Below are 15203 nucleotides of genomic sequence, written 5' to 3' on the forward strand. Positions count from 1 at the left end.
TGGTCCATAATCATAGTGAGAATATCTTATTGTTATGCAAACGTTAGTGCTTCCTTTGTTTCTGATTTGTGTCTTCAGGATCTCCAGGGCAGCTTGTGGACAAACAGGAGGTGACGCCTATGAAAGGAGACACTGTCAGTATTCAGTGTCACTAAACTGACATTTACATTGACATGATGTGGTGTAGGATGGGCAGGGGCTCCTGTGTAGAGAATTCTGGGAGTTTGGATGGGAGGCCTGTGGAGCTCAGTGATGAAAGAGTTTATAAAGTGCTCAGCGTCACAATGAGGCGACTGGAGAGGAAGGACACGGGCTGGTACCTGTGTGTGGCAGAAAACCTGCAGACACTCCTTCCTATTAAAGTCAATGCACAACCACACACAGCACTGAATGTAAGTAATTAATTAAAATATGTGAGTCGTTTATACTCCATTACAAATAAATAAAGGCTAAATGGATCCCAAATCTTTCCCTCGTGAAGGAAGTTGGCGCATTTTTTTGGGAAGAATCTGTTTGGGGGAGGGGGTGTGCACTGTACTCACTGGGGTATTACCAACAAGCACCAGGGTGAACAAAATACTCAGCTAAAGTCAGAGCAAAGCTAAAAAGAATGAAATTAGGCAGTTTTAGCTGACTTTAGCGGACATTCTTATAATAAACTCATTTCTTACGGGTATTATACTTGATATATGAAGTATGTTAACACCCCTTGGCCTAGATTTGTGATCTTTCATTCCTCTGAATCCTTTGCTCATCCCGATTCAAATTCATCCATTGCCGTTAATTTCCTTATTGGATTTTCTGTCATTCTGAATTTTTCAGAAAACCTACTTATTTTGCACAGGCCAAAAATTTTGTCCAATCTTCTAATTTGTAATTTGGCACCCTGACAGAGGCCCATCCAAAATACTGGCTCAACAAATTTGGGTTTAATCCATTCATTCCTGTAGCAACACCATCAGGTCAAATTTCAAGATATGTTTCTGCATGTAAATTCTGAATTCTTAAACCTGGGATTATGATCTTTGGTGTGTTTAAAGCCATGGCTTGTCTAACTTCGATTGCACTCATTAATTAAGTCTGTCATATTGTCATTTTTTGGAAACCTAGGCTGTTGATCCAATCATCATCACATTTGGGGTGCATCATCTAGAAGGGATTGTGACCAAAATTTACTAAAAGTCAGATGCTATGGCCACTATCATCCAATGAATTTGATGACAAAGCCACTGAACAGGATGTGTGTCCATATCTCTTCGCTCCTCCTTCTTCCCCCATTATAACTAGGAGTAGAGATCCTACGTTATACCCTGTGCGCGATCTAGCTACTGCTAAGGTTCGATGGCATCCGTGAACTTTGATTGGATAAATTCGATTTGGTGACTGGACTTGGGGCCCAATTCTGTGGAATAAGAACAAAAATAGTGTCATTCCACCTGTTAGGTTGAAGAAACTGTTATTAATCATTTGTTATCATTTATGTATAATCAGCAATGAGTGTAAATATGTATATACATTATTTTGTTTTTCTTTACCTTCATAATTTAGATTATATTAGTTTACACGTATCCTGAGCACGTGTTTAAATAGTTGTCCACCTGAGTAAAACCAGAACTTCTTCTTACTCTCACAGTCCTTTCTTTGTTCTCACTCCAAGACCCCTGCCCCCCATTGACTATAAATAAAGGTGCCAAGGGGAACCACCCTTTGTAACACATTCCTTTGTAGCCTAGCATGCAGAGAGTGTGGTTACCCTTGTGCAAGTAAAACTCTAAGTGTGTTGTCTCGTAATTAATGGTGTGTACAGAGTTGGAGTGTAAAGCCTGTCGCTTTCTTCAACATATACTGTACTGTAGTTTGGTCCTGTGTGCAGAGTTGGAGTGGAAAGCCTGACGCTTTCTCCAACACCACCACTAGGTGGTGTTGCAATAAGTAAACATGCCTTGTGGCTAATAACTGTTGAATGGATTGACCTAGGGGGGCGGCATGGTGGTGCAGCGGTCAGCACTGTTGCCTCACACCTCTGGGACCCGAGTTCGAGTCTCCACCTGGGTTACATGTGTGTGGAGTTTGCATGTTCTCCCCATGTCATCGTGGGGTTTCCTCCAGGTACTCCGGTTTCCTCCCACAGTCCAAATACATGCTGAGCCTAATTGGACTTGCTAAATTGCCCGTAGGTGTGCGTGTGAGAGTGACTGGTGTGTGAGTGTGCCCTGCGATGGGCTGGCCCCCCATCCTGGGTTGTTCCCTGCCTCGTGCCCATTGCTTCCGGGATAGGCTCCGGACCCCCCGCAACCCAGTAGGATAAGCGGTTTGGAAAATGGATGGAGTATGGCGTAAGAGGCAAGTTTATGCATGCAGACAATTGCATATTTCAACTGATATGGGAATGCCACTTTGGGGCCAATGACAGTCTGACCTCAGTAAAATTCCAGAAGATATTTTTCAGCCTGGATACTTCTCTCCCGTGTAGTAGTTCTCCGCTTAACAGCAACAAGAACTTAACATACATGATGGTACATAAATGTGATCTGCTGATTTCAGATCTGTAAGTGTAACAAAGTTGTTTTGGTATGTATAATTACTCAAAATTCCTTATTTATTAAAATCCTGGTAAAATGAATAGGAGAGGGAGTAAGGAGAATTCCCAGAAGGCCCTGCTTCATGGTGCCTCCCACTGGTTAAAAGGGTGCGTGACGTGTTTCCTCTTCCTCTTTCCCTGTCTCTTCGAGGAAGAGGTAACATGGCTCTCTCATTAATCTAATTAAATAGAAAATAATCCTTTTATTATTATATAAAATTCCTGTAATAAAAGTTTAAACATATCATTATTAATATATATCAAGCAATATTTTAATGTATGAACTTAATTTGGTTTGTGTTTTTCTTTTTATTGTCGGGGTGCACATGGGCAGAATGTTGAGCTGCTACATGCTGCTGGGGAATTAATAATTTGCTCTTCATTACCAGGTATGTTTTGTTTGTTTTATTTTTTTATATATTGATGTATATTTTTTTTCATTTTGCTCTCTTTCCCTGTCTCTTCGAGGAAGAGAATGTTGAGCTGCTACATGCTGCTGGGGAATTAATACTTTGCTCTTCATTACCAGAGAGGAAAAGACACGTGCCAATAAAGGGACGTCGGATCCCGAGTCCAGAGGAAGCCACGCGGTGTCGTCTCTCCCTCTCCCGCACCCACACACCACACACAACAAAAAAAAATACACAACGCAGAGTGAGAGCATCAGCTCTCGGACTTTAACCGGGACTATGTTTTAACTGGACTCGCTTGGCGCGATCGGGCCATAAACAAAGACCCAAACGAGACCGGTTACATAAGCATAAATTACCTTTGTTGTATTCCCTGGCCTTCAGGCTAATTGGAGTTGCTAAATTGCCCGTAGGAGTGCATGTGTGCGTGAATGGTGTGTGAGTGTGCCCTGTGATGGGCTGGCCCCCCATCCTGGGTTGTTCCCTGCCTCGTGCCCATTGCTTCCGGGATAGGCTCCGGACCCCCCGCGACCCAGTAGGATAAGCGGTTTAGAAAATGGATGGATTCTACCCCTGCTTCAGACTCTTCCTATAATCCAGTTCAAGTGATTACTGTTGATGCTATGGGCAGTATCATAGCCGATTTAGCCAAGCAAATTGGGGAGAGTGTTACTGCTAACTTGTCCACCCTGAATCACCACAGCAGTGGCCTGTCAAAGTCCCTGGGTGTTTCACAAACTCCTGGACGCCATGATGCTTCAGAGCTAAGGGTAGTGGTTCAGCCAAGCTCAGATCTGCCTCCCTTCTACAGAGGTGATGGTTCAGATAAGTTTACCATCCATGAATGGAAGGAGATGATGGAGCGGTATGCTGCCAAAATGTCGTATGACACTCATGGTGAAATGTATGATTTTGTAATGAGCAGATTAACCTGTAAAGCTAGGGATGTGGTTAAAGTGTCTTTACGGAGCAGTGACGATTTAGAGCCAGAAGAGCTTGCTGCAACTGTCTTTGACATCCTTGTACGAAATTTCAGTGATATTGCTTATTCTAATATGCCTATGAGAGACTTTTACAGTACAGTTCCAAAGCCAGGTGAGTCGGCCTTAGATTATTGGATAAGGCTTAACAAAATGATTGATGAGGTTGGGGAATGTTTGCGCAGACGAGGGAAACATATTGAGGATCCAAACGCTGAAGTTGTGCTCATGTTTATTTCTCACTGTCCTGATCCCGAGCTTGCGATGTCTTTCAAGTTCAAGCCAGCTGAAAAGTGGACTGCTGCTGAGGTGCAGGAGCGATTGGACAGCCACGTGAGTTATCTGAAGAGTGCTAATGCTAAAGCGCACCGTTCTCAGAGCATGTCTGTTTATGGTCAGTGTGTGGTTGTACCTGTTCCGCCGAGTCATGAATGTGAGTTGGGGCCGACGCCTTCTAACACGGGTGGCACATATTTTAATAGTCCCAACACCCATTTGAACAGTTCGGTGCAGCCGGTGTCCTCTTCTGCCAGGCCGCTAGCTGCAATGGCCCCAGTGGTTCCTCATTCAGCTGTCCAGTCCCCTAATGCTTATTCCTCTGACTCTGGTCTGAGCCAGCTGGTTGCTGTCCTTGACAAAGCCTTGACTATATGTTCTGCAGAGTCTCAGTCGTTGCCTGCTATGGGTTTTCACCGTTCTCGATGTCAGAAGGATGTGACAAGTACAACATGTAGAGTCTGTAGTGCTAGAGATCATTCCACCTATGCACACTGTAAGCGTGATAAGTTGTGTCGCCATTGCTTGAAGCCTGGTCACTTCAGGAGTCAGTGCCCGTCGTTACTTCCTTCACAGTCTCGTTCGGTGGGTCTTTCTTCGTCTACACCGGCTTTAAACTAACTAGCTCATGTGAAATGAGGGATAGCATGAGCTATGTTGGGACTTCCCTCGACCGCTCTGATGATGGTGGTTCTTGTGGTCTCACTAACAGCCAGTCCGCCACCCCAGTCGAACCCCAGGCTCTTGAAGGAGCAAATGAGTTGTTTTACACTCCAGTTTCAGTCAGTGGTTTGTGTACTTTAAGAGGTATGCTTGATTCAGGGAGTATGTCTTGCACTCTCAGTGAAACGGCTGAAGCACTTCTTAAGGCAGCTAATGTTCCTTTGGCTGCTCAGCCTGTCCCAGAGTCAGTAGTCCTCGTCGGATGTGGTGGACTGACCACAAAGCCAAAATGCATTTACGAACTGAACATTGATGTCTATGGTCTAAAATTTTCAGTACCTACACTGGTTGTGCCTGGTCAACTAGATGATTTCATCGTAGGTAGTAATGTCTTGCGGTCAGTCATTAGTTCCATGAAATCTTCTGAGAAGTATTGGGATCTTATTTCTTCTCGTTCAGCTAATTCTGACTGTGAACAGTTTCTCCAGCTTATTAGTTGTGTCTCCCGCTGGTCTAGTTCCACTGTGCCCAATAAAATTGGAACAGTAAAACTCAGACAGGCAATCACACTGCTTCCACGCAGCGAGTATGTAGTGTGGGGAAAGTTGCCCAGTGAGGCTCCAATGTCACCAGGGAGTACTGTTGTTGTGGAACCAACATCCTCCCGTGCTACACCTAAGAACATTATGGTGGGCCGGGTTGTTACACCTATGTGGGGTGACAGATGGGTGCCCATGAAGATCCTGAATGCTTCTCAGCACCCTGTAACCATGCGTCGCAATGCGAAATTGGCGGATGTATTCCCTTGTCTTGCCCTAGAAGATCTGACCTTCATGCAAGGGCTAGCTAATTCTTCTCGAGTGACTGATGCTTCGTCTCCACAAGCAGTTCCTGATCCTGTACGTAGTCTTGCGGGGTGTGGATTAGGTGACATTAACATCGAAGGGTGTGAGGTGTCCGGCGAGTGGAAAAATAAGTTGGCAGAGCTTCTTCTTTCGTACCAGGATGTCTTTTCTCGTGGGAATCTAGATTGTGGTGAAGTGAGAGATTTCGTACACCGTATTAGACTCTCTGATGAGAAGCCATTTAGATTGCCTTACCGCAGGGTTCCACCAGCTCACTACCATAAGTTAAGAGAGGTTCTGACTGAAATGGAAATGAAGAATATCATCAGTAAGTCAGTGAGTGAGTATGCTTCACCTTTGGTGATGGTGTGGAAAAAAGATGGAGGCTTGCGTATTTGTACAGACTTTCGGATGCTGAATGCAAGAACATTCAAGGATGCGCATCCTTTACCGAACCCGGCAGACTGTCTTGCGGCTCTTGGTGGTAATGTTTTCTTTAGTACAATGGATTTGACTTCAGGGTTTTACAACATTCCTCTGCATGAAAAAGACAAACATTATACAGCCTTTACGACTCCTCTTGGGTTGTACGAATATAACCGGTTGCCTCAGGGCCTTTGCAACAGTCCTGCTTCATTCATGCGTATGATGGTCAGTATTTTCGGGGATCTTAATTTCTCCAATCTCCTTTGTTACTTAGATGACCTACTTGTTTTTGCACCATCGGAGGGTGAAGCTCTGGAGCGTCTGGAGATGGTGTTCTCGCGTCTTAGAGCTAACAATTTGAAGTTATCCCAGAAGAAGTGTCATTTCCTCCGAAGGTCTGTCCGGTTCTTAGGGCATGTGGTGGGTGAAAGTGGAGTTTCGGTCGATCAGGAGAAAGTTAATGTCATAACAAAATTCAAGAAGGAGGACTTGATGGAAGCAGACGGCTGCACTCCATCTCAGAAGAAGGTTCGATCCTTTCTCGGCATGGTCATGTTTTACCAGCACTTTATTCCAGATTGTTCATCTCTGGCTAAACCGCTGTTTGGTTTGACTGCAGGTCAGAAGCGTGTGCAAAAGGGCCGATCAATGCGAAAGAAACCAGGAACATTCCGTGTGCTAACACCAAGTGATTGGTCTTCAGCTTGCGATAAGTCTTTTGCTGATCTTAAATCTGCTCTGTTGGGCAGCACTGTCCTAGCACATCCTGACTTCAGTCGTCCGTTTGTTCTGTCCACTGATGCTTCGCTTGATGGTCTCGGAGCTGTACTTTCGCAGGTCCCGGAGGGGGAGGAGAAAGCTAGGCCGGTAGCCTTTGCCAGTAAATCCCTTACACGTAGTCAGGTTAATTATCCTGCATACAAGTTGGAGTTTCTTGCCTTAAAGTGGGCAGTGTGCGACAAGTTTAGTCATTGGCTCAAGGGTCATGAGTTTACGGTATGGACAGACAACAATCCACTGTCTTATATTTTAACCAAGCCGAAGCTGGACGCTTGCGAGCAGCGATGGGTGTCAAAACTAGCTGCTTATTCTTTCGACATCAAGTATATTCCTGGCAGACAGAATGTGGTGGCTGATGCATTGAGCAGGGAGCCCTTTGTGAAACCACTTTACCGTCGGCTAATGTCGGAATCATACTCTGTGTTGCTTGACCAGACGCAGGGTGTGAGGCATGAGCTTCTTCAGGATGCTTTTCGGCTTTCTTGCATGCCTCACTCGCTTGTGCATTCAGACGCTGCATCTGCCCCGTTGTCATCTGAGGTGGTCTCTTCTTTATTGTCCGCACATGATGGTTGGGAGTCAGCCTCAGCCCAGCGTGCATTGACTTTGGCTGGAAGCCTGAGTTATGTGGTCCCTCCTGCTAACGAGGTGTTTCAAACCCTTTCCCTGTCTGACTTACAGTCCCATCAGAGCCAAGATCAGGTAATCGCCAGTGTGGTACCTTACGTGGTGAGGAAGCGTAGGCCTTCGAGGCGGGAACGAGCCCATGTGACTGTTCAGACATTAAAACTTCTAAAGCAGTGGGATAAGTTGACAATATTGAATGGTGTCCTGTATCGTGTCACGAAAGATCCTATGACCAAACATAAGCGATTCCAATTTGTGGTTCCTAAGTCCTTGAGATCACTTGCACTAACTGGTATTCACGATAGTGCTGGTCATCAGGGCTTTCCCCGTACTCTGTCTCTTGCTCGGCAGCGCTTCTTCTGGTGTGACATGGAGAAAGATGTTCGTGCCCACGTGAAAACATGTAGGCGATGTGTTGTCAGTAAGACTCCTGAACCTTCAGCGAGAGCTCCCTTGGAGAATATTAAGACCTCAGCTCCACTTGAGCTGGTCTGTATTGACTTTTGGTCAGCAGAACATAATGATAAGTCTGTAGATGTGTTGGTGATTACTGACCATTTTACTAAGCTGGCACATGCTTTTCCTTGTCGGGACCAAACAGCAAAGACCGTGGCAAAGAAACTTTGGGATGGGTTCTTTTGTGTTTATGGCTTTCCTGAAAGACTGCACTCTGATCAGGGCACGAGTTTTGGCAGTGAGTTACTTGCTGAGCTTCTAGAGTTGACCAATATTGAGAAGTCACGGACCACACCGTACCATCCGATGGGTAATGGTGGAACTGAGAGGTTCAATCGTACACTGGGTAACATGCTGCGATCGCTGCCTCCAGCAGCAAAGCACAAGTGGCCACAGTTGGTACAAAGTATGACTTTTGTTTATAATTGCACTGTCCATGAGACCACTGGCTTTGCCCCATTTTTCCTCATGTTTGGTCGGGTTCCCAGACTGCCAGTCGATTTAGTTTTCAGAAATGTCCTTCGCGATCCCTCGGTGTGTGATTATGATAAGTATGTGAAGTCCTTAGTGGATAACCTTCGTTCAGCAATGCTTCTTGCTCAAAAGAATTCCACTGCTGAGCAGCGACACCAGGCTCAACAATACAATAAGAGAGCCAAAGGTTATGCCTTGTGCATTGGTGATGCTGTACTGGTAGCTAACAAAGGTGTAAGGGGGAAACACAAATTAGCTGATAAGTGGGAACCTGTATTGTATACAGTGGTAGAGTCAAATCCCTCCACTCACGTCTATCGGGTCAAGGATGGCAATGGCAATGTGAGAGTTGTCCATCGCAATTTACTTCTCCACGCTGGGTTTCTGCCACTGGGGGAATGCCTTTCTGATGGGCCTGTCTCCCAGAGGACTGAAGGTAATAATGTGCTCTCTTCAGTTGTGAGTAATGACAATTTGTCAGTAGTTGATTCTGATGTACCCTCATCTGTGCTTTCTCCAGCTGGCTCCTTACAGGATCTCTCTGCTGGTGTTGATCACGTTGGATCTGAAGGTTGTGATACCTCTCCAGTCAGTAGTCAGACGGCGGCTGCACAGCCAGATACCCCTTGTACAGAGACTGCAGTTGATACCTCTAGTCCGACATGTCATAATTTGGTAGACTCTAGGGGTTCTCCTAGTGAAGGTGCTGTAGTTGTATCTCCTTTACCCCACATCCTTTCCCACTCTGGGTTTAGGCAGCCTCAAGTTAATGTAGGTGAGGGCTCTCGTGTTTCACGGTTTGGGAGGATGATTAAACCTGTTCGACGGTTGCTTGAGTCTATGTCACATGTTGTTCCCTCCTTTGAGAGTAGATAGATTGGAGGCACATTAGTGCTTGTTTTTTCTTTGTTTCTTTTTGTTATTTGGCACATTGAATGGTGTTTTTCCTCTCTTCTTTTTTTTTCTATTAAGTCCTGTATGTACCATGATGTTGCTGTCATGGGTGTTAACAGTCATTGGACTGAGCTGTGTAGTGTATATGGCACTATGGTTTCCCGAGGATGTTCTTTGAGGTTTTGCAAGGCGCCATGCATGCTTCAAGTGCTCCTTGACCCTACTTTGGGGTAGTTGATTCACTGGGTTATACTGTGTTTGTATAATGCTCTTTCCTGGTCTGTTTTTTTTTCTCTCTCCCGCCCTATGTAAGAATTTTGTGTAATTCTAGAGGGGTGAATGTAACAAAGTTGTTTTGGTATGTATAATTACTCAAAATTCCTTATTTATTAAAATCCTGGTAAAATGAATAGGAGAGGGAGTAAGGAGAATTCCCAGAAGGCCCTGCTTCATGGTGCCTCCCACTGGTTAAAAGGGTGCGTGACGTGTTTCCTCTTCCTCTTTCCCTGTCTCTTCGAGGAAGAGGTAACATGGCTCTCTCATTAATCTAATTAAATAGAAAATAATCCTTTTATTATTATATAAAATTCCTGTAATAAAAGTTTAAACATATCATTATTAATATATATCAAGCAATATTTTAATGTATGAACTTAATTTGGTTTGTGTTTTTCTTTTTATTGTCGGGGTGCACATGGGCAGAATGTTGAGCTGCTACATGCTGCTGGGGAATTAATAATTTGCTCTTCATTACCAGGTATGTTTTGTTTGTTTTATTTTTTTATATATTGATGTATATTTTTTTTCATTTTGCTCTCTTTCCCTGTCTCTTCGAGGAAGAGAATGTTGAGCTGCTACATGCTGCTGGGGAATTAATACTTTGCTCTTCATTACCAGAGAGGAAAAGACACGTGCCAATAAAGGGACGTCGGATCCCGAGTCCAGAGGAAGCCACGCGGTGTCGTCTCTCCCTCTCCCGCACCCACACACCACACACAACAAAAAAAAATACACAACGCAGAGTGAGAGCATCAGCTCTCGGACTTTAACCGGGACTATGTTTTAACTGGACTCGCTTGGCGCGATCGGGCCATAAACAAAGACCCAAACGAGACCGGTTACATAAGCATAAATTACCTTTGTTGTATTCCCTGGCCTTCAGGCTAATTGGAGTTGCTAAATTGCCCGTAGGAGTGCATGTGTGCGTGAATGGTGTGTGAGTGTGCCCTGTGATGGGCTGGCCCCCCATCCTGGGTTGTTCCCTGCCTCGTGCCCATTGCTTCCGGGATAGGCTCCGGACCCCCCGCGACCCAGTAGGATAAGCGGTTTAGAAAATGGATGGATGGATGGTATTCCCTGGCCTTCAGGGAATACTTTTGGTTTTAGCACTGTTCCCCTGTCGCTGCAGATACTTTGGCATGCAAGCCAATAACTCAAAAACCGTTCGACGAATCCTTTTCAAACTTTGTACAGGTATTGGTGAGGAACTAGAACTGATTTAATTTTGAAACAGTCCCAAAATGCAAGCAGCGCCACATAGTGATAATGAAAAAAGCAGCAGTTTTGATGCTTGACCCTGCTAAGACCATAACTCAATAACCGTTTGATGGATCTTTTTCAGTCTTTGCAGAGGCATTATAGGGGGCTGGAATGGAACTGATAAAATTTTGAGACAGCTCGCCAGCAAATATGAAATATGGCTCTCAGGAAATATGAAAGAGCTTTGTGCGTGGAGATGTGATCTTTCCACATGATTTCAAGTGAAAACATGAAAAGTCATCTTTAAAACGAAGGCTTTCGCTATTGCAAATGTCACACTATTTAAGGTCTCAGGAAGTCTAGGGGAAGCACAAATATATAGTGCATATAGCTGTGTCTCACATAAAAAGGTTGTGCATACTCTGCTCATATTGTTCAAAATGGAGTAACACTTTGCCATGAATTTTTAATTTTAGTATGAGCCCATATAGTTTAGTCTTGACTGTTTACACGTAAACACTAAAAAAAGATATAGCTGAGGTCCTGGATTCAGTCTCCTGCATTTTCTCTCTAACCCCCTCAAAGAATTTCTTGCAGGGATTAATTCAGTATGTTTTAACAACATATAAAAAGACCAGATGAGTTAGGAGCAACACTTTACTTGAGGGGCCACAAATAATGTAGTAGTACATCCATCCATCTATTTTCCAAACCGCTTATCCTACTGGGTCGCGGGGGGTCCGGAGCCTATCCCGGAAGCAATGTGCACAAGGCAGGGAACAACCCAGGATGAGGGGCCAGCCTGTCGCAGGGCACACACACACCATTCACTCTCACACACACACCTACGGGCAATTTAGCAACTCCAGTTAGCCTCAGTATGTTTTTTGGACTGTGGGGGGAAACCCCACGACGACATGGGGAGAACATGCAAACTCCACACACATGTGACCCAGGCGGAGACTCGAACCCGGGTCCCAGAGGTGTGAGGCAACAGTGCTAACCACTGCACCTGTCAGAGTTCGCTGGTTAAAGCGGGTAGTGCGCACAGGCTGACAAGCGGGCAGGAAGCAGGCAAGCAGGCGGAGTACGGGGAAAACGGGGATTTATTCGGGATCGGGACGGAGCAGACAGCACTAAGACTAACTAACATCAATGACGGACCAGAAACTAAGGCAAGTCATGGACTGAAATAGACGAGACTGGGTGAAAATAATTGGACACAGCTGGGCAAGATCAGGGAAGCACACGTGGGTAATCAGGGGGCGTGGCAAACACGAGGATCGTACGAGCCGGGCATGAGAGCACCACCATGCCGCCCCTGAAGTACTACACTCTTACTTAATTTATTAATTAACCAGAAAGTATTAGTTATATACTGATCCCACGTTCGTTCATTCTTAATCATAACAGTTACTGTATTTGTTCATCATTTGTACTTGAGTAGTTACTGAGTTATTACTAGTAATGTATATTTGAATAATATAAAATATAACAATACATGTGCTATAAATCAACAAACCATTGTCCTTTCCTTTTATCCACTGCAGGGCTGCAGGAAGCAGCATACAGAGGAAATGCCTTGGGCGGGATGGTAGCCCGGATCAGAGCTCACATACTGGCTCACATGTGGGCAATGAAGAAGTAGCACTTCACGTGTACGGGAGAAAAACAGCAGCCAGAGGAATCCTATGCAATCTCAGTGAGAATAAACTCCTCAGACCCAGGACTGGGGCAGGAATTGCAGGATTCTCCTCTAGCATTTATTTTGGCATACTGTATTTATTGCTATTATCCTTGGTACATGTTTATATTTGCCAATAATTGAAATTGAAATAAACATGATTATTATTCATCCATCCTCATACCGCATATCCTGGAGACGAGGGCCTGGAGCTTATCCCAGGTAGCATAGGACACAATGGTATACTTTTGGATGGGATGCCAGTCCATTGCAGGGAATGCACTCACTCACACACTGTGGGCAATTTAGAGATGACAGTCTATTATTATTAGGATACCTATAGTTTTTAGTAGTTTTCACTATTATTATGCTTTTTGCCATGGGAGTCTATGGCAGCCCATAGAGCTGATTGGCAACTTTTTTGAAATTTGGCACATCGATAGAGGTCAGTTCCAACTATTCATACCAAATTTGGGTTCAAGTCATCCACCAATCTAGCGCCACCCTCAGGCCAAATTTCAAGAAATGTTTTTGCCTTATTCTCTTTCTTATCATTGTATGATTATGCTATTTACTTTTAAGTATTAGCATTACCTGTCTTGGTGACATCTCATAATAAAGCTGATCACCTGATCACATATAAAACACTTCCCACGCAGCACATTATGCTTTATTATCTATTTATTATTCAAACATCAAACTTTGATGACGTCAATGTATATCCCTGACATAAATCACTGACGTGAAGCTATGGACATCATACTTAACTAGCTGACGTTTTAGTATTTTATATAGCATGATGGGTGCAGATCTAACTTAGTGTATAACTTAGTTTCGGCAGTGGTTTTGAAATATAGAGTCCATCGTCATGATCCCATAGTTAGCGGAAGCGAAAATAGTGTAATTAGTACAAGTACTAAAGAAATGTAATGTAATGTAATACCGAACAGCTTTCAAAAATGCGGTACCGCAATACCTTTTTCGCACCGGTATCCCGCGCAGCATCAGTCTGCCTGAGATATTTGATAAAGTGTGGATCTTCCTGTACGTGCAGCACGAATAAATAAAAACCTCTGCTTTGTATACTTGACAAATCTGTGTGTGTCATCATACTCAAAACCGCCCCAAATAAGCCACGAAATTAACCATGAATTCTACCCTACTGTGGTACACAGCTTTGCTTCTTATGTTTCTTTCACACAACAACAAAAGTTGCAGGTTGATGACAAAACGTGCTCGCGTCCGGACCAGTAAGTGCAACAGGGGGGCAGAACTGGGGAGGGGGGCGGGATGCGATCGTGCTCGGTTGCCGTATAAGGCAGCCGGGCCCAGTGTGGTACGCGCTTAGTCTAATTACAGGTTCTTGTGGGAAGCTTGTGTGATGTATAACCTTGTTCGTGTCAGGTTTCGGACTGGTTGCGAGCGCGATCGCACGGGCAGGAAACAGGCAGGCAGAACACGGGGAAACTGGGATTTATTAGCACTAAAACGGGACGAAGCACGAACATCGACTAACTAACATCAATGACCGACCAGGAACGAAAGCAAGACATGGACTGAAATAGACAGGACTGGGCGAAAATAATCGGACACAGCTGGGTATAATGGGGAAGCACACGTGGATAATCAGGGGGGCATGGCACACATGAGGATCGTACGAGCTGGGCGTGACAGTTCGACATACTGATCGCTATGTATCGCTTTACAACAGTTTGAAATGTTACCAAAGTGTCATTTTATAATTCCCATATTAAACAAGTTACCGTGCATAGTGCTTTGGGGAGAGACAGACTCCAAGAGTGCAGTTCATTTCACATGTCTTTAAGTCATTGTCTGATATTATCCAGAGCTGAATGTGTGATTCATGCTTACTACTATATTCTTGCTTTGCACTTCTTGCACATTTTTTTTCTGATTTACTTCTAAAAGTAAATAAAAAACTTATTAAACTGTCATTATTATATAACAACTATACGTATTATGATGTTATTATTTAGTTATGTTGTTGCTTGGTTACATTTGATGCCTCCGCACGTGGGAAGCTACCGGTTTGAAAGACGCGGCTTCACTTGCTTTTCTGCACCAAGATGGCAAGGTACGTTGCATTTCTGCTCCCATTTTATCGTATAAATTATCTTATTATTTAGTATCTGTCTTTGTATGTACAGTGGTACCTCGACCCACGAACAGTCCTGATCATGAATAAATCGGGTTACGAACCAGATGTTCCAAAATATTTTGTACCGGTTGTCGAACCGTGTTTCGGGCCGCGAACCCACAAACGTCCCGAAAAGGGTCCAATGAAAGCTCCCCAAAGAACCACCCGAAACGCGAAGAAATGTCCAGTATAATAATAATTTTTTTAAAAATCATATTTTCGATATTACTGCATTTGACTGTTACTCAGTCTTTTAATGTTGATTGTTTAGTGTTTTGGGGGGATGTTTTGTGGTTCTTTTCCGTGTTTTGGCGTGTTTCGAGCGACCAGCGTATGCTCAGTTTTAATGTTTTATTTAATTTAGCATTTGTTAGCATGTAAATGTAAATGTATGCTCTCAGTTATATGTGCACAGTCTGTCATAATTTGATTGTACGGTAGGGGGTGTTGAGTTGTACTGCGCGTGCTCG

General features: G+C 44.2%; 2 protein-coding genes across 8 annotated transcripts in view; one reads left to right on the top strand and one right to left on the bottom strand.

The window, feature by feature from the left end:
- The window catches only part of LOC125725217 (NACHT, LRR and PYD domains-containing protein 3-like), a 457448-nt gene that overhangs the window by 322821 nt on the left and 119424 nt on the right, over window positions 1-15203 (bottom strand). The gene's annotated exons all lie outside the window — the stretch shown is intronic.
- Window positions 1-15203, top strand: part of LOC125725238 (uncharacterized) — a 110613-nt gene that overhangs the window by 93292 nt on the left and 2118 nt on the right. Inside the window, exon 1 of one of the 3 annotated variants that reach the window (XM_049002013.1) lies at window positions 14557-14670. The exons of the other annotated variants lie outside the window; for them this stretch is intronic. Coding sequence (XP_048857970.1) covers window positions 14663-14670 — 8 coding nt within the window. The 5' untranslated portion in view covers window positions 14557-14662. Of the gene's footprint in view, window positions 1-14556; window positions 14671-15203 lie in introns of those variants that run through there. 3 annotated transcript variants of the gene reach the window in all.

This window comes from Brienomyrus brachyistius, unplaced genomic scaffold (assembly GCF_023856365.1).
Source record: "Brienomyrus brachyistius isolate T26 unplaced genomic scaffold, BBRACH_0.4 scaffold63, whole genome shotgun sequence".
Lineage (NCBI taxonomy): Eukaryota > Metazoa > Chordata > Actinopteri > Osteoglossiformes > Mormyridae > Brienomyrus > Brienomyrus brachyistius.